General features: G+C 37.8%; 1 protein-coding gene across 31 annotated transcripts in view; it reads left to right on the plus strand.

Annotated features, from left to right (window-relative positions):
* Nucleotides 1–26,059, plus strand: part of PARD3 (par-3 family cell polarity regulator) — a 711,028-nt gene that overhangs the window by 290,689 nt on the left and 394,280 nt on the right. For 30 of the 31 annotated variants that reach the window (XM_003903538.4, XM_021943977.2, XM_003903542.4 and 27 more), the window contains one exon: nt 12,063–12,243. The exons of the other annotated variant lie outside the window; for it this stretch is intronic. In XM_003903538.4, the coding sequence (XP_003903587.2) occupies nt 12,063–12,243 (181 nt within the window). The remainder of the gene's footprint in view (nt 1–12,062; nt 12,244–26,059) is intronic. 31 annotated transcript variants of the gene reach the window in all.

The following is a 26,059-nucleotide window of genomic DNA, read 5'->3' on the forward strand; positions in this document are numbered from 1 at the left end:
AACCACCCAAATCACAAACCTAGACACCTAAAATCTGCCCTCTTCCTTCATAATGGCACCCATCCACCACATACCAAGTCCTTTTAAATAAGTCTCCATTGTGCATTTGAATAATTATACATCCTGATTGTCTTTTCACCACCTTTCCATTAGCCTTGGCCCTCATGACTTCTTCATTATTGGAGTGATGAGCTACCATTGTTTACCCTCCTAGTCCTTCTCTATACCCCTTGAAACCTTGTGCAGAATGAATGCAAATTAAACTGCTGTGTGTTATGACACCCCACAGTTTTCACCATAAAGTCTATATGGCTTAGCTTAGTTGTCTTTCCTCTTCCCCTCTTGATTACCTCAGTCTCTTGAAACTTTCTCAAATATTAATAACATTTCTTAAAAACTTGCTACTTACAGGAAACATCCTAAGCACTTTGTCATAATCAAATGAAATTTATGGGACAAAAAAAAAAATCCAAAAAAACCCTATCACTACTGAACCCAGAGAAATGAAGAAGTTACCTAGGGCCATGCAGCTGGTGAGTTGTTTCTTTGAGGCTGACTCATCCTGGAGAGCTCATTCATGATTAGCAACCTCATGGTAGTAGAATGAGTGGCGTTCCTGGCAAACCACAGGATAAAGTGTCTCCATCTCCATTATTCTGGGTTCGCTTGTGTGGATGTTGTCTTGGGAAGCAAATGAAGGCAAGTAGAGGCTTTGGCTTTCCTCAGAATAGATTTTCTTTAAAACTTAAGATTTCTAAACTCTTTGTGCTTGACTAAGTCCATTAGATGGCACTAGTATTTACCTTCCAGAAGATTGGCATTAAATTTCAGTATTAAAGCAATTTGTGGATTGGGGGAAATGTTTAACTTGCAAGTTATTTCTTTTACCTGTCAAATATGGGGGTGAAAAGATCGGCACACAATTAGTATTTATTCTGTGTTCAGTTTTTTAAAAATGTTGCTAAACAGGTTATACTAATGAAGAGTTGATAAAAATAATTTTATTATTTAGTTAGTTTTTGAATAAACCTGCCAGTTGATTAAAATGAGCCTAATTTAATCAGTATTGTGTTGCATACTGAAGATAATTTAGGCTAATGTCAAGGACACCGTTATCTCTCCTTTGTAGAAGGTGTTGAAATAATGAGAGTAGCAAAAAAGGAGTCAGAAAATGAAGTTTTTCATTTGTGCCCCTGGGTGGATATTTAAAAATCACACCCTTCCTTTTTGCATGCAAATTAAACTGAAAGTCATTTTGTACTGTAACATTAGCCTTACATTTTACAAAATAAATTTATTGAACTTTGATCTTTTGCTAATATTGGCTTGTGGTGTCAGAATGAATTCGAGGTTTTCATTGTGTGTCATTTTCACCTGGACTTTCATTCAGAACTTGAAGTGAACAGAAATAGTGGGTTTGATATATCTTAATTTGAAAATAAATCACTGTTAAGCAGCAACTCCTAGTTCTACTTTCTTCTTTTTTTCTGAATCACTTTTTTCTTCTCTACCCTCCCCACTCTAGCCCATGTCTTAATAGAATCATCTGAATTCCTTTATTCCTTTAAAGTAGTTAAACTGCTCTCAGTTTTTCTTGTGATGCTTTTAGATGGAAGCTAAGTTATCGCTGAGGGTCTTGTTCAAATTGTGAAGTCAGCAGGTAAAGGGATTACAAACTCCCAAGTGAGTCCCCTATACAAAGGGCAGGTTGCCTTGGAAACAAGGCTAGTTCTTAGAGTTGGAAATACCATCTTGTCTTTAAATGCCAGGGCTGGTAATGTGCTGACCCCTGCTGCATCATCTCTAGACCTAATATTGTGTGGAGAAGTTTTCCGTGACTTTGTGCAAATTGCTTAACTGCTTCCCAGTTCTGATTGATTGGCCAAAGCCACAGCCAAGTTTTCTTTTGTAGTGCGTCTCATTTTAAATATAATTTGCAAAATTTAGGACTAAGGAAGTGATCCTTCAAGTTTCTATTTTAGAATGAAAAGTTTTCCACTACTGATTGCCAAAAAATAAAGTATAAAGTTTACCAGATTTGAATGGCAAGACATTTTAGTGATGAGTCATTTTTTTGCTAGTTCAACAATGGAATGAGTGATGGGTTGAGGAAGCCCAGCGAGGGAATGTCTCGGTTCTGTGAGATGGTGTTACTTGATGATAGACAGAGATTGAATTACCCTTGTTTCCGACGACACTGGATATGAACTGTAACAGGAAGCTCAATGGTATAAGTTGGTAGGAGACGGTTGTGGCTTAAGTGGGACTCTTTCCTTGCAGCTAGACATTCGTAACTTGCTGGTGGCACTGCTGGAGAAGGGTTTGCCGGGTGGTGTATGGGTGTGGAGACAAGGTCTTCCCATCCATGGAACCAGGCCCTGGTTTAGTATATCCAGCTAGCTGAAGAGGAAAGCCTAGAAAGAAAGGGCCTTCCTAACTAAGGATCTCAGCTCTGTTTTCATGGACTCACCAGTGGAGGCAGACATTCAGAGGAGCAGGAGAGCAGGGCATGCTCCTGCCTGGTGGTAACTGTCCTGCTGTGTTTCTGGGATGTGCATTCACATTGGCAGCTTTTCATGCCCTGGGACTATTACGGCTTAGGGACTTGGGAGACTTCAGGATGTGACTTATGCCTGGGAGTGAAGAGAGTGGTGGCTTGTGGAGAGTAGGAAGAAGGTGGAAAGTATTTCACCCCCACTTGCTTGCTCAGTAATGTTTAACATTTTGATTGGTGCTGTGGGTTTTGGTGGTCGTTATCTTTTAATTACAGTTTAGAGAGGCTGTGTGTGTGTCTGTGTATGAGAGAAAGAGAGAGAGATTTTGGTTTATCTCATTGAGAACTGTCTATTTCCTACATGATGTTGGATTTTTTTTTTTTTTTTTTTTTTTTAAATTTAGATGGAGTCTCGCTCTGCCACCAGGCTGAAGTGCAGTGGCATGATCTCGGCCCATTGCAACCTTCACCTCCCAGGTTCAAGCGATTCTCCTGCCTCAGCCTCCTGAGTAGCTGGGACTACAGGTGCATGCTACCATGCCTAGCTAATTTTTGTATTTTTAGTAGAGACAAGGTTTCACCATGTTGGCCAGGATGGTCTCCATCTCTTGAGACCTCATGATCTACCCACCTCTGCCTCACAAAGTGCTGGAATTACAGGCATGACCCACCATGCCTGGCAGACTTTTGATTAATAAAAATCTTTTGGCTGGGCGCAGAGGCTCACGCCTGTAATCCCAGCACTTTGAGAGGCCAAGGAGGGTAGATCAGTTGAGGTCAGGAGTTCGAGACCATCCTGACTAACATGGTGAAACCTTGTCGCTACTAAAAATACAAAAATTGTTTGGGCGTGGTGGCAAGTGCCTGTAATCCCAGCTACTCAGGAAGCTGAAGCAGGAGAGTTGTTTGAACCCAGGAGGCAGAGGTTGCAATGAGTAGCAATCGCACCACTGCACTCCAGTCTAGGCAACAGAGCGAGACTTTGTCTCAAAAAAACAAAAAACAAAATCAAAAAAAAAAAAACAAAGAAAACCAAAAATCCTTTTTTTCTTTTTCTTTTAAGCAAAATCCCTAGTATCCAGACTATGTTGTTAATTTTTTTAAAGAGTTACCATTGAGGGATTCTCTTATTCATCATTTGTTAATGCAGGCATTTCTGGATACACGTAAACATATGAGTTGTCAAGCCAAATTGTTCACAGATTAGAACACCATGCTGTTGACCCCTGTTTCCATGTTACTCCCTCTTAGATATGTTGGAAGATTGGCAGAATGGCAAGGCTGGAACATATACCCATAGGTGAGAAACTGCTCTAATATCGCAAACCATGGGGCTAGAGCCTGAGACAGGTTTCTACCCACACTTGGCCGTTCTTGGCTTTGCCGGTAGGAACATTTGCTAGTCTTTAATGTGCTAATGGTATTTTAGAGTGCCTTCCTAAGTTTTGGGTTTTTTTCATCAGACAGTATATACACTTCTTAAAATGCTGATGAAGCACAGAGTTAATCTTGCATACATAAGATTTAAAGTTTTCCAATGGCAAGCTTGAGATTCTTGTTCTGTAGTGAGTTTTTATTGGTGTAGTTTGTATTACTATGATTACAAAACATCATTGGTCCAAACATATCCTTTTGCTTACTCGTCCAGTTAAACACTAGCTCTATTTAAATGAGTTTTTAATGAACCATACTAGCAAGCAAGGCTCAGAGAATGATTAAGGATTTAGTATTGTCTCTGTGTCATTAAAGTAAATTCAGTCATCAGAAAGCTTACAAATTGATTTTTAGTTTCCTTTTTTGTTATGTCTACATAATAATTAGTTACTGCATCATTGCATTTGCTTCTGAGATTATTCATCTTGCCCATTTGCCAGTCTTACCATGTTCTCTTTGAGGGAAAACTGCATGTGTTCATGATAAAATCACAACTCATGCCACTTCCTCCAGTTTGGAGTCAACCTATCTGTATGATTAGTGCATTTCAGAATTATTTTGTTCTGTCTTACTGTGCTATCCTACTTTTCATTACTACTTAAGCAGTAGTGTAATGTAGTTGCAACCTCATGGGTGGGTACCAGTGTAACAGTGGCACTTGTGATAGAGAGTAGAGCAAGAGGGATTTATATTTGGCAGGTGGGTCAACTAGCTGATGGCTATACAAATTTGCATATTTTCATTGTGATTTGTGGTTGACATACTCAAGGCATTAGTTGAATGTAAGTCCTAAATTGGGAATCTAATTATTCGGAAGGCTCAGTGGGTGATAGACTGTGTCACCCTGAGGGACAACAGAATTAAATTTTAGCTCCGAAATGTAAGCATCAGGGCTAGGGAGTATCATAGGTGAATATCTTTCTCTGTGGTTTCCAGATGGAGTGGAATATCTCTATTAGGCATGAGTGTTCAAGAAATACTTTCTTCTCGAAGGATGGCATTAGCTCTTGTGGGACAGGTCTCCCTTTGGCGATTGACAGATAGAAGCTTATGATGGTGGTGGCCTCGTGACTTGTTCAGGAGGCAGTGGGAATGTCCTGCCCTCTCCTGCGTGATATTTTGTCGGAAATGGCTCTATTAAAGATTGATCTTATAAATGGCTCTGTTAAAGATTGATCTTATCAATGGCTCTATTAAAGATTGATCTTATTTAGCTCCCTTCTTATGCTGGATAATATACTATGATAATCTACACAAGCATGTTAGTGTTTGGTTAGTTTTTCTTTTATGTAAGTGCCACAGGTTATCAAGTGTGCTTTAGGGAGACAAGTGTAAATGAAATCTTTAAAAAAAAAATAAGCAATAGATAAAGGGGAATTCAGAAGCTCAAATACTTGATCTAATTTATAATTTTTTTGGACATCCTTGAGTGAAAGGACAGAAGAATTTAAATGTATTGGTAGGTATGATCCTAATTATAGAAATCTACAATTTAATAAACTATGGACAGGAAAAGTGATTTTTGAATTAATGATAGTTTAGAATTATACATCATGGAACAGCCTCGCTTCAAACTTAAAAAGTGTGTGTATCTCCAACTCCTTTAGTTTTATTTTTAATTTTTTGAAATTTATTGCATTGTACTCTAGTTCTCCCATATCTACTGAATTTTCTTTGTTTTCTTCTGTCATATTTCTTCTTTATAGGCACATCTGCCCATGACATCTGCCTACTGTCTCTCATACACGCACTTTCTGTGTTGTGCTTCTTGTCAATTAAGCTGCTGGATCTGACTTGACTCATGGAGGCTGCTCATGTTTCTTAGGTGAAGAGAGAGTCATGGAGGCATCTTCAGGTTTATTCTTGTTTCTAGTATTCTCCAACATGTTTTGTGCTTTATCCAGGGCCAAAATATGATGCCTTTTTAAAAGAATTAAAAGTCTTTATTTCATAGTGAAACAATTCTAAATATTGACATTGAGTATCCAATGACACCCATCATAATTGACTTCCCCTGGATATGTTTAGCTTATACATGAAGAAAGCAATGGAAAGTGAGAGATTGCTCACAGGGTGTCACAATAAAATGGCTTCTCAGGGTGTGTGGAGTTTGAACCTAGAGGTCTTTGAGATTTCACTTAGACTTGGCTTAAATCAGCTTTCATTTTCCTGTATGAGGGTAGAATCTGCAAGTTCTGATCCTTTTAAGCCCTCTGTTTAAGACTGAGTGATGGCATCAGCAGCATGGAATTGTCTGTGATGATCTTTGTTACCCTCAGATACGTTCAGAAAAATTTTAAGTGGTGTCATCAAAATTGCATTAATTTGGTAAAGGCAGGTTATTACCTTTGGTTAATCAAATGAACAGAATCCTATTCAGAGGCCTTCAGATGATCTTAGTTTGTAGGCTGCCTGTGCTGTGAATATGTTAGATGCTCCAGAGCAGGAAGATTTGGAGAAAATAGGATCTTTGACTTGATTTCCTGTCTCAAATTTATTCTGTATTTATTTATATGGTAGTCAGATTCATCTCTCTGAGCCTCAGCTTTGCTTCCTGTTAAGTGAAATAATAAAAACGTCTTTGTATTTCTGTGGGGCCCTCTAGAGGAGGATGTAGAGCGTCTGTGGAAGCTCTTTATTTTGTGGCCATATCTATGTTGAACGTGCATTTTCTAGCATGTCGTCTTCTTTTCTTGTTCTTTTTTCCCTTACTATTCCCGTGTAGATCCAAGACACAGCGATTGAGCTTTGCATCAGTTTTCTTTACTCTTGAAACTGATTCTCATATTCACAAAAGTAGAATGTATTTATCAACCATCACAACATAATTTAATAAAAGCTCATAGTAAACGTGCATATTGTGTTCTGGGAGTTGTATACCTTATCTCTCTATTTGTCCCACATCTGGCAGAGCAGGAATAAGTGGCTGAAAACAATGCAAATTCATTACCTGACAGTTCTACTTGGTAAAAGGCTGACATGGGTCAGAATGCTGTAAAATCAACGTGTTAACCATGCTCCTTTCTCGAGGCTCTAGGGGAGAATCCCTGTCCTTGTCTTCTAAATGCTGCTCACATTCCTTGGCTCATGACTCCCTTTGTTCATCTTCAAGGTGTACAGTGTAGTATTTCTCTGGCCATCATCACGTGTCTCTCTGGCCACAGCCGGGCCTGGCTCTCCATTTTTCCAGACTTATGTAATTAGATGGGGCTCTACCTGGATAATGAAGGATAACCTTTCCATTTTAAGGTTCTTAAACTCCATTGGTCTGCAAAGTCCCTTTTGCCATAGAAGGTAACATTCACTGGTTCCAGGAGTTTGGGGGTGGATAACTTTGGGGAGACCATTATTCTGTCTACCCACAACCACCATCCTCTTTTCCAAATGAGAGTAAGGTTTGGAGATGTTAGAGAGGCCACTGGATTTACCGACAGCTACCCCAAAAATAAGGTCAGAGCTGACTTTGAATGTAGCTTTCTTTCTCTGATTCTCTATTGCTGTTAGCCACTTTGTTACATGCAGTTGTTGGCTTTCAGGCCTTAATTTTACCTATTAAAGGGATTCCCTAGATCCAAGGGTTTTATAAGCATTTCTGTGTGATGTTTCTATAACAGGTTTTCTGTTGGGGGGTTCTGATGTTTCATAGTTAAAGTGACTTGTCCTGAGGTAGGGGAAAGTGGGTGACAATGTTTAGAGTTTTTTTATACTTGGGCTATTGTAGGTGTTATCCAAATTCTGCCTGTCTTTTCTCATAGAGACTTGATAGATGAATGGAACAGAAGAGAGATTAATAATTATTGCAAGGAAAAAATAAACTTTCAAAATGATCTACTTTGTGGACAGCAGTAAAGATTCCATCTGTTAAATTAGAATTTGAGTAACATTTCACAAATTTAAAAGAGTTTTCCTTTACTTTTTGAAGGGCATGATAGAGATTTTTAATATGCAGTGTTTTTTTGTGAAGGTTCCCCTGTGATTTTTTTTTTTTTTTGCGCTGTGTTACTATATGTATTCTTTTAGAGCAGATTTTCTAAAATTATATATCTTTCTCAATTTAACACAAAATTATTTCATATTGGGACCTGGCACTTAAATTTTGGTTTAAAAGAAAGCTGTAGAATTGTATGTTATTGGCACCAACTGTGATTCTATAATGTTTTCTAAAAATGCTGGAGATAATTATTGAAACTAATATATATGTATAAGCTCTTCCATCATGTGTGGCATTTAAAGACTCGTTCTTTGTAATTTTCAATCTCCATTTTCAGTTTGCAGAAAGGACTCGATTCTTGAGAGAACACATCATTGTGAAAAGTTAATAACAAAACATGAATTTCATTTGCTTCCAATTAAGTACCAAAATGTCAAAACTTAATATCTTGAAAATGCATATTAAGCCACACACCTTATGAAAAGTATGATGATATTAAAATCAAGTGTAGCAATCCAAAATCCTCATGCAGAGCTTGAAATGAGTATTTTTACTTTTTGGGGGCTACAAAGGTACCTTGACTTTTAGTTTCATTGTTCAAACTGAAACTAAAATTGCGTGTTACTAGAAAGATGGGCATTATACTTGGACTGGGTTGTCAAACTAGGGACCATGGACCGAATTTGGCCTGTTTATTTTATAAATAAAGTTTTATTTAAATGTAGTCACAGTCATTTGTTTTTGTATTGTCTACTGGTACTCGTTCATACTATAATTGGTGAGTAGAGTTGTTATGAAAGAGACAGTATGGACCACAGCTCCAAAAATATTTACTGTCTTATTCTTTTCAGGAAAAGTTTGCCAATTGACCCCTAATCTAGTGGCATGCCTGTGCCTCTAATACAGGCAGACACTTGCCAGTCACTGTCAGATAAACAAACTGATTTTACTATATATGGATAATTTGGTGTATACATATGCATACCTTTCCATTTTTTGTAAATATTAAGGACTTCTTTTCCCATTTATGTTGTTCATTATAAGGTTGAGTAGCCCAATTATTCATCCTACTGTGATTTCTTCATACCAGGTACCCTGGTATGGTATGAACCCTGCTATGGTTCTTCCAGATTGTTTAATCAGCTGATTCTATCTATACGTCAGCAGGTTTCTGAGCTTCCTGTCTGTCTTTGTGACTGTACAATGGTTTTCTTTGTTGTGTCGTAAATGGATCGATGATATATAAATGTTCATGGAAATAGCATTTGTTCAAAATGACAAAGCCATTTATAAAAGGAGGACTGTAATTATGAGTCCTACTCATATTCTGTATATTCACATTTCTGTTTTTTACCTGAGACAAGTATTGGCCTTGAAAAAGCTTGGACTGGAGGCAGGGGAGGGGTTTGTTTTGGTTCCAGTCATGGTTCTTTTCTTGGAAGGCTAAGCAGAGTTGCTAGGTGTGGGATTGAAGGGTGACTCTCCAAGGTGACAGCCATTGTGGATCCTTAGAAGTTTTTTACTCTTTGGGGTATATTTTCTATTTTATTTATTTTTTTGAGATGGTGTCTTGCGCTGTTTCCCAGGCTGGAGTACAGTGGCAGGATCTTGGCTCACTGCAACCTCCGCCTTCTGGGTTCAAGCAGTTCTCCTGCCTCAGCCTCCCGAGTAGCTGGGATTACAGGCATGCAACACTATGCCGTGCTAATCTTTGTATTTTTAGTAGAGACAGGATTTCACCATGTTGGGCAGGCTGGTCTCATACTTGTGACCTCAGGTGATCCACCCACCTTGGCCTCCCAAAGTGCTGGGATTACAGGCGTGAGCCACGGTGCCTCCCTACTCTTTGGGACTTACAAGAAGAAGTATATTAGCATCCTAAGAACTGTATTAGTTATAAGAAGACATAGAGTTATTTTTTTATTTTTATAGCTTTTTAAAATATAACATTTAAAACTTAATTTGAAATAATTTTATACTTCAGAAAAGTTGGTTTTATGGAAAGAGTATTTCCATATACGCTTCATCTATTCCTAATGTTAACATTTTACATAATCATAGAACAATTATCAAAAGTAAGAAACTCACACTGAGTCAGTACTGTCAACTAATCAGAGCTCATTAGAATTGTGCCTATTTTTTCACTAATGCCCTTTTTCTATCCTCCCACTGCATGTAGTTCTCATTCTTTCTCAGACTCCTCCAGTTTGCACAATTTCCTTATTCTCCTCATTCTTTCTTTTACTTTCATGACCCTTGATACTTTTGGAGAGCCTTATTTGTGTTTCAGAATATCCCTCAATTTCTGTTTGTCTGATGTTTCCTCACAATTAGATGGAAGTTATACATTTTTGGCAAGAATACCACAAAAGTAATGTTATATACTTCCCAGTGCATTTTATCAGATGGTACGTGATATTGCTACATCTTACTACGAATGATGTTAACCTGGGTACAGCAGTGGCTGCCAAGTTTCTCCACTTCAACGATATTGCTGTTTTGCTTTTTAGTCAAAATGACTCTTCTGGGGAGACATTCTGAGCTATGCAAATATGCCATTTATCATCATATTCACACCCATTAATGTTAGCATCCATTAGTAGATTTTACCTGAACAATTTTTACTGTGGCGGTTGCCTAATGATGATTTCTGTTGCCATCATTCCTTCTATGTATTATTTGGAATGCTATAGCAGAGAACAGCTGTTTATTCTCTACCATTTATTTGTTCAAATATTTATATTATGGACACATGGATTTTAGTTTATTCTTTGGATAATGATCCAATGCCAGTATGATTTCTTTAGTTCATAAGTTGTCCCAGCTTTGTCCATTGGGAGCCCTTTCAGGTTGACACCTGCTTCCCTTTGATGTGCCTTCATCATTTTTGAGTACCCCATAATTTGACATCACAAGGTATTCCAGGCTTACCATGTGTTTCCCTGACCACAGCCCTGAAATCAACCGTTTGTCAAGGAGCCCTTGTTCATTAACTGGAGAATGGTATTAGAAACCATGATCGGGATACTAGGTGTGCTCAGTGGCACTGGGGATGCCACTGTTTCTAGGATCTCTGTGTGGACAGAGCTGGGAACTCTGTATACTCAGACATTCATTAACAGTTGTTGGTATACTTACCCATTTGTCTGTGTATTTACCTAACTATGTACTTATAAAAACTGTGAGTTTGGCTGGGAGGAGTGGCTCATGCCTGTAATCCCAGCACTTTGGGAGGCTGAGATGGGCAGATCACTTGAGGTCAGAAGTTTGAGACTGGCCTGGCCAATATGTTGAAACTCTGTCTCTACCAAAAATACAAAAATTATCCGGGTGTGGTGGCATACACCTGTAATCCCAGCTACTTGGGAGGCTGAGGCAGAAGAATCACTTGAACCCAGGAAGTGGCGGTTGCAGTGAGCCAAAATCATGCGGTTGCATTCCAGCCTGGACGTCTCAGTGAGTCTCCATCTCAAAACAAAACAAACAAACAAAAACTGAGCTCATACTGATGTCCTGGATTCCATTCTGAACACCAGTTTATTCTAGCTTTTTCTTCTCTGTAACTTCTGTTTCTGTGAAAACATCTGCTTTCATTATCAAAAATATTTGCACTCTTTTGTTCATTCTTGGTGTGTGTTTGTGCGTGTGTGGGTGTAATAGAGTGAGAATTGCTAAAGAGAAACAAATTTACTAACTAGAATAAATATTTGTACAACAGTTTGTCTTTAGCGTGTGTCTTATGCACAAATGAGAAGATACATGTTTAGTTTTTAATATCCCCTTTTTATGTGAATAGTAGTTCATACCATGTGTGTATACACATACACACACACACACAGATATATATGTATACTCATATATATACACACACTCTTTTGCATTTTTCTTTTCCATTTAAATATATATCCTATATTTTAAAGATTTGTATCTGTCCCTGACTTAGCATGCTGTGATAGCAAAGAATTTTATTATTTTTTACCCATAGACTTTTGAATATGAAATGTATGACTTAGAATTATACAAGTAAAGCATCAAAATTTAGGGAAAGACTGTTTCTTTGAGGTTTTTCTTCCTAAAACTTACCATTCTAGGGTCATTTATATCAGTAGTTTTGCACTATAGAATTATGTCAAAATAGTACAAAATTTTGGTAGTAAATTAAGTGCCTTTATTTTTAAGTGCACATTTACCTTTCATTTCTAGCTGGTAGCAGTGTTTGATGAGCAGGATCCACATCATGGAGGTGATGGCACCAGTGCCAGTTCAACGGGTACCCAGAGCCCAGAGATATTTGGTAGTGAGCTTGGCACCAACAGTGTCTCAGCCTTTCATCCTTACCAAGCAACAAGTGAAATTGAGGTCACACCTTCAGTCCTTCGAGCAAGTAAGTGAAAGCTCTTTCTTCTCTTCACATTTCATCTTAATTTACAGGAATACCAACTTTTGTTATTCATCCATGCCCCTGTAAATGGAATTATCTGTTTTTTTTTTTTTTTTTTCCAAAAATTAAGTTTAGGACCCAGGCAAATGTCCTTTGCACGGGAAGTAGGCAGTTCTTTACATTGTAATAGATTAGGCTTACTTTACTTTCGACTAGTAGACTTTCCGTGACTCACTAACTGTAAATAAGGACAATAGTTCAAGTTAAATTATTTGGATTTTCCTTTCCGTATATTTATCTGAATGGTAGAACAAGTAGAAATGACCAAAGAGCTTTGCATTGAAACAAAACATGGCATCATTCATTATAGTCAACTCTGTTACAACCATCATTTATATTATTTGAACTTTATCTGAAGAGCTGGGGAAGAAGAGACCTCCCTGTCAAAGTTATCTTCAGAGATTTGGGTGAGCAGAATACCTCTTTAGGGAAGGGGAATATGGACATAGTGAGTCCTATATGAGGAATCCTAGGACCCTTGGTATTCCAGATCTAGGATACTTGCCTTAAGAGTTCTGTTAGCCATTCTTGGAAGGTGCTCATAAAAGTCAGGTATTTTTACTACAAGTATTTAGTGATTTTAGTTGTATAATCTTGTAATTGAGCAGTTGTTAAGAGTTAGAAGATCACTTTCAATAAATGTATAAGCTTAAAAGATTTTTTGTCTAGGCGGGGTGGCTTATGCCTATAATCCCAGCACTTTGGGAGGCCGAGGTGGGCGGATCCCCTGAGGTCAGGAGTTTGAGACCAGCCTGGCCAATATGGTGAAACCCCATCTCTACTAAAAGTACAAAAATTAGCCAGGCGTGGTGGCAGATGCTTGTAATCCCAGCTGCTTGGGAGGCTGAGACAAGAGAATTGCTTGAACGATTGGAGGATGGAGGTGGAGGTTGCAGTGAACTGAGATTGTGCCACTGCACTCCAGCCTGGGCAACAGAGTGAGGGGAAAAAAAAGGATTATTTATTTTTTAGGTACATCTATTTGGAAACACTTCAATTTTTTCAGGTAGAAAATTTGGGTCTTATGTGTATTAAGTGATTGGTAGTCTTCAGTAGATCTTTATAAATAGATGAGTAATAATATATGTTAATTATATATATATTTAGGAAATAGAATATCGGTAGATAATATTTAGAATGTATAATTTATTCTTCTGAAAATGCATCCTAATTCCCGTTTTTTGCATTGATAGCAATCTGTAGTAATTTGGCAATTTGCTTCTAGATGTTTACAAACTACTTCTGCTTCTGTTGTCCCTTGAAGATACATATAAAGAGAACAAGGAAAGAAGAGCAGTTTAACAGTTAGAGGTCTGTTAGCCCATCAGAACCCACAGGACAAGTGTGCCATACAGAGGTGTAGAGAATTTAGAAGGTATTGTTCAAGATGGCATATGTAAGTGATGCTCTAGAGGATTGCGTGCAGCTGCAGACCAGTGCTATCCACTTACTACAGTTGCTTTCTATCATCCAGACAAGATCGGACTCAGATACAATGATGTGTTTCCAAGGATGCTTGGGGTGGAAGAGAACCTATAAGTTGTTTTAGTTGAATATTTTTTATATGCAAGAGATTTAGGTTTATTTATGCACATATGCAAGAAACTAATTTTGTGAAAATAATTTTGTTTACTAGGATATACTGTTTAAAAAGTCTTACATTGGATTTGCTTTGGGCAGTGTTTTTCAAAAGGTGAGGCATGTACCGTAAAGGGTATACAAAATGATGTGTAGGTGGTACACTAGTTACCCTGGTTGATTTTTTACTAGCTCATTAAACCTACGACTTAGTGGATATCTGCTTGGAATGATCCTGTGTATACAATGTTGACTGCCTAAATTTGACTCTTGGAAAATTTTAATTAAATAGTAGTTCAGGTCTTCAGATACCAGAAGTTTGGAAAATAGTGTCTTTATTTGAGTAATAACACCGTAATGTATGTACTTAAATACAGAACTTTCTGTTGTGTTATTGTTGTAGTGTTGTACTTGTGTCTTTTCTAAAGCAATATCTAGCTTTAATATAACTGAACCATAAAAAATATTAGAACAAAGGTTAATTCCTTTATGTTGATTTATGAATTTGATTGACATACTTTCCATCAATTTTTACCTTTTGACTGCCCTGGACTCAACAAAATTTCTAACTCATAACCATCCACATTTGACTGGCATTATGTGTTAAAATTTAAATGGTGTTTTAAACCATTTAAACAAATATCTATTTTTATCTTGTTTTTATTGAGAAAAAGAAGTTACATTTGAAACATATGTGTTGTCTTGCAGCCACCAGTGGGAGAATATGCAAATCTTATTTTCTTGTTCTCATTTTGGTATGCTAAGGTTTAGATTTTCAGGTCTTGGCAGGCATTGGGTTAAGCATCTACTATACACAGGTCCATAACTGTGTGAACGTAATGCATCACACATGAGTCACCTGTCAAGGTGATTTTTCACACTGCATTAATGACGTTCATTCAGACATAGAACATGAGTTTGTCTGTACTGGCCATGCTTGGTGCTAGGTGGTGAGTCCAGGGTTGAGTTAATAAGGCCTAGCGCTTGCTATCAAGGAGCTATAGTTAGTAGTAAATAGTTAGTAGTATAACTCTTTACAGATATGAAAAGAAAGAAGCCAACAATATGTAGAGATTTGCTTAACTGAAGGATAATCGACACTAATTGGGTACATGACTGATAAAGGCTTTTAGATAAATAAATTTCTAATTTTTGCCTTAAAGAAGGGGTGGTCACTTTCCTAGGTTTTCCAATGAATGAATTCACTCATCTCCTTTGTTCCATAAAGAATTGGTGGAAATTGAGAAAAATATATAGAGTATGTATTTTTTTTTTCTGTAGAAAAATGGATATGAAGTTTGGGTATTAAGATAAAGCCTAGATGGTTTTCATAGATAGAATTCTCATCTTGAGGTCTTTTTATGTTTCCCTAGAAGCTGCTTTTAATTTAGCCTTGAGCTTTTTTTGTAGAAAATACAGAGAGATCGCTGATTTAGTTAAATCATTGCTCCTCAACCACAGGAGTGTGTTTTCTCCGATGACCATTTATCAGTGTCTGGTGATAGTTTTGGTTGTGACAACTGGTGGAGTTGGGCATTGAGTAGAGGTTAAGGACACTAGTGCACGCCTTACAAGCACAGGACAGCCCCACATCAGAGAACTCTGCAGCCCAGATATCAGTAGTGCCATGGTTAGAAATCCTGAATTAAATTTACATCATTGTTTGTGTAGTCAAAATAGCAGTTAACTTAAAACTTGAGACATATTTTATTTATTCAGTATATTGAACAATATCCTGAATAACACCCTTAAACTAGAAGACAAACATGTGATTACTAGTTAATAAAAATGTAAGAAAAGAGAAAGTTAAGTAAGATAATCCAGGCTGGGCGCGGTGGCTCATGCCTGTAATCCCAGCACTTTGGGATGCCAAGGCAGGCGAATCATGACGTCAGGAGTTTGAGACCAGCCTGGCCAACATGGTGAAACCCCATCTCCACTAAAAATACAAAAAAATTACCTGGGCATGGTGGCACACGCCTGTAGTCCCAGGTATTCGGGAGGCTGAGGCATGGATAATCTCTTGAACCTGGGAGGTGGAGGTTGCAATGAGCCGAGATCACACCCTTGCATTCCACCCTGGGCGACAGAATGAGACTCTGGCTCCAAACCAACCAACCTACCTACCTACCTACCTACCTACCTACCTACCTACCTACATACCTATGGAGAAGGGAGAGCATGGGATGGAGAAAGTAAAATAGAAACTAGATGCATACTACTTCCTTCCTTCTGTATATTTGAGGTTGGAACTATATCATCTTTTACATAATTATAAAATGATGAATTTTTAATTTTTACAGTAAACATTTCAAAGGAATATTAATATTCATACATTTAATAAATTTCAATTTTAAAAACAAAAAATGAATATGAAATATCTGACCTTAAATATATTTTTAGTCGGTAGCCTAAATGTAACAAGAGTAACTATTTCAATTAACTTTAAGCAATTTGTACAAACAAAGGGAGATGTATCCTAAGGAAAAAAAGAACTGCCTAACGATAAGTACCCTGAAACTGTTTGTTGTTGGTATTGTTAATCTTAGAGTTTTGGGTGGGTATTACAGGATGAAAGAGATGAGAAATTATAATACTCTAATTCTGTCATTCCTAGTGTCATTGAGTACCCAGTATTCTTAGTATAGAAGAAAAAGTGTACAGATATAAGTTAAAGGAGAATGAACAAAAATTGGATAGTCCTCAGTTTAGACATGTCAAAATTAATTCCTGATATGTTTTAGTTTTTAAAAAAGGAAGAGGGAAGAAAAACTGCCGTGTATATTCACAGGAAAGGTCTAGAATCAATGACCAACCCAGTAACTCAGCATTTCTCAATCCAGACTATGCTCTGGAAATAGCATTTTTTCATTTGAGGGGATCAGAGCTTCTTAGAGAAATGCCTGAATGCAAGTCTGTACAGGAAATGTATGGAGTCATCCTGTCATATCAGAAAATAGAGCAGTTTTGAAAGATTACTTGGGTGGGCCAGAGGGCCTAGGAGGCGACACGATGCTCCTCCTGGCCAAAGACGGGACAGTGGGAGCCTCAATAAAGATAGCAACAGCAATACATGGATGAATGTATAATGATAATGAAACCAGCAAGCAAGGAGAAAGCTACCAGTGAACCATCTTATTATTTGGAAACCTTATAAAGGAAAACAGCAATAATTCATCTATTCTATGTTTTCTTGTAGTGCGGTTTCACTGGATATTCAAATAACTTGCTTTTTATGTAAGTATTTCAGCTAATAAATGAAGACATAATGATAGCATTGGAATATTGCTATTCTGCAACTTCTGATGAAAAGTGGATCTAGGTACTGATCATTGCTAGGGTCTTGATGTGTCCCCCAAATTTACATGTTGGAAATGTAATCCCTAATACAACAGTGTTGGGAGGTGTGGCCTAATGGGAAGTGTTCAGGTCATAAAGTTGCTTATGATTTGGAAAACTGTTCAAAGATAGATAAAATTAATAACCCGGGCTGGTAATTTATAAAGGACCTCATCTGTATTAAAAATCAAAATATTAGGTGAACATGGTGGTGTGTGACTGCACTCGCTGTGGCTCGGGAGGCTGAGGCGAGAGGATTTCTTGAGCCTGGGAGATCAAGGCTACAGTGAGCTGTGATTATCCACTGCACACCAGACTGAGTGACAGAGGGAGACTGTGTCACAAAGAAAAAAAGAAATGATCTATTCCGCATGTCCTTCATGTGAGTGGTATCACTGTATAACCAAATAGTAGATGAAGAGGAAATCACTTTGTATATATGTATTAAAAATTACTTCTTAGTATAAAAAGAGTTTAGCATGAAAATAGCTTAGTATAAAAAGAGCTTGAAGTATTAGGGTTACTCTGTTGCTTTGTCATGTGAGGACGCTGCATTCATTCTCTTTCCCTTCTACCTTCCTACATGTGAGGATGCAGTAAGAAGGTCCTCTCCAGATGCCAGCCCCTTGATCTTGGGCTTCCTGGGCTCCAGAACTGTGAGAGAGTACATTGCTGTTCTTTATAAATTACCAGTGTCAGGTACCTTGTTAGAGCAGGACAAAATGAACTAAGACAGTCACCATTAAAAAATAATAAGGAGAGACAACCAAGCATTGTATGCCTTCTGATGAAAAAAACACAACACCTCCTATGAGGTAGTCTTGACAAAAGAAATTAATCATGAATCTGATCATACATCTAAATCCAAGTGCCTATTTACAGGAAATACAGAACCCTGAGAAGCATGTGAACACGATAGGGGTGCAGTCAGCCTAGTCAAGATGGTGGGAAACTGTGTAAGACAAATGGCCCACGTTCTTCAATAAAATCAACTGCACGGGCAGAAAGAGATGGAGAGGGAATTTATAAGTTAATAGAAACTTTTAAGAGATGTAACATCCAATCATAATGTCTGGATCTTATTTAAATCCTGATTTAAATGAAGCTTAATAGAAAGAATGACATATGTATGCTGATGAATAAAACACAAATTGGGCATTTAATAGTAAGGAATTATTTAGATGCAATAATGTTATTGAAATTATTTTTAAAAGAACCTTTACCTTTTAGTGGCATGCAATGAATTATTTATGATTAAAATAATATCTCTAGAATTTGCTTCAGAATAGTACAGGCTAGGGGATGGGTTACATAGAGATTCAGTATACCATTCTGTCTACTTTTATATGTTGGTTCAAAATTATCCTTAACAAAGGTACTTTTTTTTTTTTTTTTTAAAATAAAGGAAACACAAGGCACTTCTTAGTAGTTTGAAGGTTTATTTAATTACTTTTCTCTTTGAACTTTTTTTCCTCCATTCCATATAGCACTGAATTTTAACCTAATCTTTTTTAGGCTTGAATGTTTTTATTGGTCATCTTATTTCTTTGCCACAAACAAAATACATTAAAAATTTAAATATAGTACTGTGTTGTTATTAGAAAATAATTGATCAAAATAGCACATATATACAAATATGTAGTATGTTTTGCTTTTTAATGTGGAAATAAGTGAAGGCCATCCAAATGAGAACAGGTGAAGGGTATTTATTCAGAGCTTGCTGTAGTAAGGGGCCGCTATCATGGCTTGCCTTTGGCGGAGGCTCCCAGGCAGGCTGAGGAGTGAATGCTTTTGCATGGAGAAATAGGAAGACTTGGGTGTGCTCTGACTGGAAACTGCTGGCATGAGGTAGCTGCAGGTGGGCTACCTAGAAGAGGGGCATATATGGTGTGATTGTTTAGAATTTCATATTTGGCGTTCTCTGGTTATTCCTATGTTGGAAGGAGAGTCAGAAATTAGGGAGTAAGTGGAGTTCTGTTACATCAGTGTTACTCAATTCTTCTAACTCCCTCCAAGTTAAATGCCACCAATTAGTGATCCTTTGTCAGAAATTATTTTTATAGATATATCAATGAGCTAAAAACTGGCTTATGATATCCTTCTTTTTTGTTCAGAGATGTAGAAACTAGGCCGGGCGCGGTGGCTCAAGCCTGTAATCCCAGCACTTTGGGAGGCCGAGACGGGCGGATCACGAGGTCAGGAGATCGAGACCATCCTGGCTAACACGGTGAAACCCCGTCTCTATTAAGAAAATACAAAAAACTAGCCGGGCGAGGTGGCGGGCGCCTGTAGTCCCAGCTACTCGGGAGGCTGAGGCCGGAGAATGGCGTGAACCCGGGAGGCGGAGCTTTCAGTGAGCTGAGATCCGGCCACTGCACTCCAGCCTGGGCGACAGAGCGAGACTCCGTCTCAAAAAAAAAAAAAAAAAAAAAGAAACTAGTTGAGTGGCAAAAGCGTTTGTTATCCAGAGGCATTTATGTTCTCAGTCTCAAGACTGCTGTATTAAAGTGTGCTTTGTCATCCTGGAAGTTTTTATGCACAGTTGTGTATCAGTTGTAAGATTCAGGACAGGTGATGCTTATTTTTTTGTTGTTTTGTCATTTTTTTCAATGTACGTGTTTGTTGTTTGTTTTTGCAAAGCAGAAGAGCTATTCAGGGCACCATCATGACTTTCCTGGACTCTGGGCACTTTGGCCATCATGGGCCGCCCTCACCATATTAATATCAGTTGTAAAATTATATTTTATTTAACTTTAAATATTTCAGTATTGTACTGTTTCCATTTTATGCAACATTGAATCGATTTTCATAGTCCCTAAGAGAATCATTTTCTTCTGATGTGAGAAAAAAGTGAAAACATTTTCTTTGACTCTAAAAATTTGTTTTTCTCTTTTGATTTTAAAGGAAAATAAAACACTCCTGGGCTTCTAAACTTATTGTGGCCCTGGACACTGCCTCGTGGATGTATTGGCTTTGGGGCTGTTGACCATGGAGAATTGGGTGGGAAGAAACAGCATTACCCCTTCACTCCCTTGTTTTCAGGCTTGTAGAACCATTTTAGGGAATGATGCATATTGAACACAAAGAACTTGACATGGGATACCTTAAAATGTATCTCTCAGAAGGTCTTTGCATGCTCCCAGGCAGATGCATGTTCTGCTCTAAAGGAAACTGGTTACTAGATACTCTATGTAACTGTTGGGGTCTTTTCCCCCACTCAGATTTTGATAAGTTTGAGTGTATATTATACTTTATGGGAGTATATTCTACTTTATGCTTTCAACATGAGCTTGTTATGCCGATGCTCCTTTGTAATATAGAGTGTTTACATTTCAGAAAGAGTACGGGAAAGAGAGTCACACCATCTTGGACACTGGGCAAGGTTAGTAGGTAATAACACTGGTCACCTCTCTGAGTACCTGCCTCAGGATGGTGTTGTATAGTAATGAGATAATGTTCACAGTTCTCACGCAGCCCGTGACACAGGAGAAGCACTAAACTAATGGATGGTTGTGGAATGGTGTAGACGATCATGTCTCCTGAGGGCAGATCCGCTTCCTGGGGATGTATAAAGGGGTTGAGACGTTACTGAGCCCAAGTAACTAGGACATGCATTCTGGAATGGGACACTACTGGCCCCTTAGGTAGATGGAGTGGAACTTTTGCAGAGTCAAATTGGAACCATGTCTGTGATATACATTTAACTGTCTTTATTTTCAATATTAACAAATCAGACTTAGATCTAAAGCTTTCAGGGTCACACAGTTCAGATGCAAATCATTGAGTCCAAGACTGGTGATATTTTATGTATGACTTTTTCACTCTATGATTTTTTTTTCTTCTTCAATTTCCAAGGATTTTTTGTAGAAGTCAGATATTTGAGGGTAGCCCAGGTTTAGATCATGGCTGGATTCCTTTTACCTCACAATTCAAATTTTTAAATATCTCCTCTGGAAGATCTAGACTGAAGAACGAAGTTTCCTTTGAAAATGATGTAAGCCTGAGGAATGGTGAAATTTTTTGAAATAGTATTGCTATAAAAATATGGGGAAACAAAGTATCTGATTTATTACTTTTCTTTTTTTGCTGCCTTTTAAGTCTTTTGTCATTTTTAACCTTTTACAAGCTATGTTAATTTTAGTTAATTTTTATCCATTACTTGGGAAATTTGTCTGAAATGATGGTATTTAATTAACTGATGATTTTACTATCTTCCTAACATTTAGACCTTAAAGAAATATCAATAATTATTATAGAAGGCTTGTGCCTAAGTTAGTGTCCCCTCCCACTTCTTGATTTCCTAATTTTTTTTCTTAGCAAGAATATACAGATTGATTTTGTCTTTCTAGAATATCGAAGACTTTTGGTATGGAGATCTGTCCTCCTAACATTTGCTGGTATCAGAGTACTATTTTCTGGATCTGATTTAAATACATATTGCAAATAGAAATAATATTCCTATTGTATTTCCTTTTAACTTGTGAAGTGGAGCATGGCATACAAATGGTATTCTCAGTATTTCAAATAATTACCTTCTTACTGTGCAAGTTCTATTCAGCATATAAAACCCATCCAGTTTTGTTGTAGATGCAATCTGATTATTACATGTTGACAAGGTCATATATCTATTAATTGGATTGGAGATGGGATACAAAATTGCTGTAATTATTGTAATTTTCTAGCTAATTGCAGGGTTGGTGGTGAATATTTTACTTCTGCAAAATGAAAAACAGTATTCCATCAGAAGTTGTTTTATGGGGTTTCAGACATTTTGTTTTATATCTTTGGTGCTTTTTGCCCGCAAAGTATCTCCTTTTTTTTTTTTTTTTTTTTTTTGTTGTTGTTGTTGTTGTTGTTGCTTTTGTTTTTTTTAAATCGATCTGAATGTCACAGTGCTCATTGGCAGGGATCGGCAAAATCAGGCACAGGCAGAGAGCTGAGTGGTACTCTCAGCTACCTCTTTGTTCCCGTTGCCACGTTACCTCTATTGTTTATTTATAAATTGGAGTACTCTTTTTTCCGACCTGTAACAAAGGTTGGAGGGGTCAGAGCCAATTGGAAGAGGATCTTCTGGTCTCTTGTCCCCTGCGCCCCACTCAGAAATACTCTCTAAAATGAGCATTTAAGAAATTAAGTTTATATGGTTTATGTGTTCTTTTTTGCGTTAAAAAATTAAGGAAATTATCGGTCATCTTAGTATTTGTAATACAGGGCTTGCTTTGCACATTCTGTAGTTTTGGTTAGAAAACTGGGAGCTGTGTTGGCATTTAAAAATAATGGTGTATATGCAAGATGTGTTTGGAGGGGTGCAGATCAGGGACACCATGCTACGATGGGAGTGTTGGAAGCTCACTGCAGAAGATGGTAAAAGCAGGCTGATGTGTATTCGCCGCTGAAATATAAACTGGAAGCGCAGGTGAAAATTGCCAAACCTAATGAGCAATTCGGCAGATAAGACAGGCTGTCAGGCGGTGGCAGATAAGACAGCAGCAGGCACACTGTGAACCAACTTGTGTGTTCAGAGAACTATATTTAAATAACACAAATAAAATCTTTTTCACTAGTATTTGCAATCACAATGAAATGTATTTTATCCTTCAGATTTCCAATTAAATGGCCTTTAACATATGGTGATTTTTGTTGCAAAATTATTTTTTTAATTTGTTGACATTTTTCATCCATAAAACATGAACAAGATATATTTTCCATACATAGTGACATAAGTAATATTAGGTTTTCTAACACATTAATAACATAAAAGTGATCACCTTGGTGGACTGAAACATTTCATCTGTGGAGTTGACATTGGAGCAGAGTTAAGTAACATTATACTCTTTTCAGTGTATCATGTCATTTATATCTGCTTATGTTACCCAGGAATTCTTTGCTCCCATTGGGTGCATGAAAATTGAGACATGTGCATGGTTTCTCCCCATTGAGGCCATCAATATATTGTATAGGAGACATTTGGAAAAGATTTTCATGAATCTGTTGGGTATAACAGCTCCTTAGGAAACTTCCCAGTTCACCTTCCTGATGTTTACCATTTGGAAATTGAGGCTTGATGTAAAATGATAACATTCTGTACTCATGGCATAACTGAAGCTCAGGTCTCCAAATTCAAGACAAGCAGAGGTATTGCTGAAAATGCATGAGCATTTATTATCCCTCAAGATCTGTGGCATTTCCAAACACCTGACTTTGGTAAGTCCCAAGAATCTTTGCAGTTCCTATCTGTCATGTCATCAGTATTTCTTTTCCTTTTTTTTTTCTTTTCTTTTTGATGGAGTCTCTCTCTGTTGCCTAGGCTGGAGTGCAGTAGTGCCATCTCAGCTCACTGCAACTTCCACCTCCCGGGTTCAAGTGATTCTCCTGCCTCAACCTCTCCAGTAGCTGGGATTACGGGCATCTGCCAGAATTCCTGGTAATTTTTGTATTTTTAGTAGTGATGGGCTTTCATGATGTTGGCTAGGCTGGCTTCGACCTCTTGACCTCAAGTGATCCACCTGCCTCAGCTTCCCAAAGTGCTGGGATTATAAGCGTGAGCCACCATATGCAGCCTGACATCAGTATTTCTAAGTTGTCTTTAAGCAGAATAAATATTTGGCCCATATATTTAATTGCATCTCTGTGAAGCCCTGAAATTAAAAATCTTCACATGTATGTAATATAATATTTTACACTTTATAATAGTAACTGGCACAGTCCACTGGCCCCATTTTTTAGAGATACTCTGCCCCATGTCATCAGATGTAGACATTGGCCTGGCCTTCATCTGGAAAGGCTTGCCTTTTGGGGGTCCACAGGGCTGTCTGTTGGATATCCACAGAGCCTTGACATGTGACCTATTAGGATGGTGTGAGTCACAGAATTTGCCTTTGAAACTAGACCCAAACCATGTGCTACTGCACCCCCTGTACACAAAGCTCTCTGTATCATTCAAAACCTGATGAAATCTTAGGGAAGGACAGGTTTACACATTCATTCTTTTCCACACAAAAGATTCCCCTACTGCCCAATTCTTCCCTCTTCACTTCTCTTTGCCCTTGACTATTATATTTGACTTGACTCTGAGGTCTTGCCTGGTATTCTTACCTTTGCATGGGAATAAGCCTTATTTGCCTAATTATGTTACCTGTTTATCGGAAGCAGAAATAGTTACTTACACTCGAAAATTTGTAATGGGAATGTAGCTGTGAATATGAAAGTCTATTTAAATCAAAGCAAGAAATCCCATTTCCAAATGGTAATAAGACGTGTATTAAAAGAAGAAAATAATGGTATGAAAGAGTTTGTTTCAATTGCCAAGATTAGACTGTACACTGGTCAATAAACAAGAGTTTTTGTTTGTTTGTTTTTTGTTTTTCTCTTTCAATCCAACCAGGTATTTGGGTTCTTTTTTCTGTTGGTGCATGTCACATAGAGACCCATATTGTGGATTATTTTGTCAACATGAAAGCCTGGCAGATAAAATCCTTTCCCCTCTTCTTGCTGCACTTGATACAGATCTCTTCTTTACTTCTTGAGAATATGTTTGCTTATTTATTTGTTTGTTGCCTTTAGTGTCAGCAATGGCTTTGTGTCCCCAGTTCTGTTTGCTCCTGCCTGGCTCCTCTACAAAGCTAGAGAGGTGCCTCGTATCTCAGAATTTCAGAGTCATTCCCAACCAGTGAAGGACTAAGAGAAAGCTGCCCACGAGCCCGCAAGGTGCTGATAAGTGTGCCTCTGAGATTCTCACCTCTAACTTTTCCATGGAATGGACAGCTAGTAGTTTCTCTCTGTGCTACATTTTAAAGGAAAAAAAGAAGTCTAAATCAGTTTATTAATTCATGGTGTTATTTTGTGTTTATTTATTTATATTGATTGGTAAATTAGTAATTTACAAACTGTTATTTGTCAATTTATTGCCTACATATCAGCAAATACTTTTTTTTTTTTTTTAAATAATCTTGGAGCCGAGCACATTGGCTCAGTTCATAATCTCAGCACTTTGGGAGGCAGAGGTGGGAGGTTCACCACTTGAGGCCAAGAGTTCAAGACCAGCATGGGCAGCATAGTAAGATCCTGTCTCTGCAAAAAGAGTAAAAAATAAAAATAACTGTACCTGGTGGCTCACACCTGTAGTCTCAGCTACTTAGGAGGCTGAGGCAAGTGGCTTGTTTGAACCAAGGAGTTCGGGCTACAGTGAACTGTGATCATACTACTGCATTCTAGCCTAGGTGGCAGAGTGAGACCCCATCTCTTTAAAAAATCTGGGGACTCCAGTGTGTGCACTGCATGGCTTGTGAATGTGGAAGTGCAGTGAGCATAGTTTTGCTCAAGAATGGGTTGATGATAGCACTTTCCCAGAGTAAAGCTCATTTTTATAAAATCTCTATGTCTCAGAACTGATCCCTGCTTTAACTGCTTTTCTCTCTGGCATTTGAAAACAGTTAACCATATATAAAATGAATGATTTTCATAACTCCATAAAAGGAGCATTATGACATCATCTACTATTTCTCCCTCTCGTTCTCATAAATCCAAACCATCAACCTGTTTATTCTTGTGTACTGGCACACTGTGTATTCCCAGCATAGAATGCCTTTCTATCTATGTTCTCTCTAAAACTGGAGAAAGTTTTCTGCACCCTAAATTTTCTACCCTAGGGATTAAACAGCCACTATAAATCACTTTCCCACTCTTCCTCACAGAGGAACGGGTAAATATGTAATAGCCATCACAGCAGCCTGTTGTCTCTCCTGCAGTTGTGTTTCTACCACATCACACAAAGCTGCTTTTTCTTGTCTTTTTAGCAGTACTGTGGTAGTAATTTTTTAAAACAGTATGTAATGTCTGTATA

Source organism: Papio anubis, chromosome 11 (assembly GCF_008728515.1).
Source record: "Papio anubis isolate 15944 chromosome 11, Panubis1.0, whole genome shotgun sequence".
In the NCBI taxonomy this organism is placed as follows: Eukaryota; Metazoa; Chordata; class Mammalia; order Primates; family Cercopithecidae; genus Papio; species Papio anubis.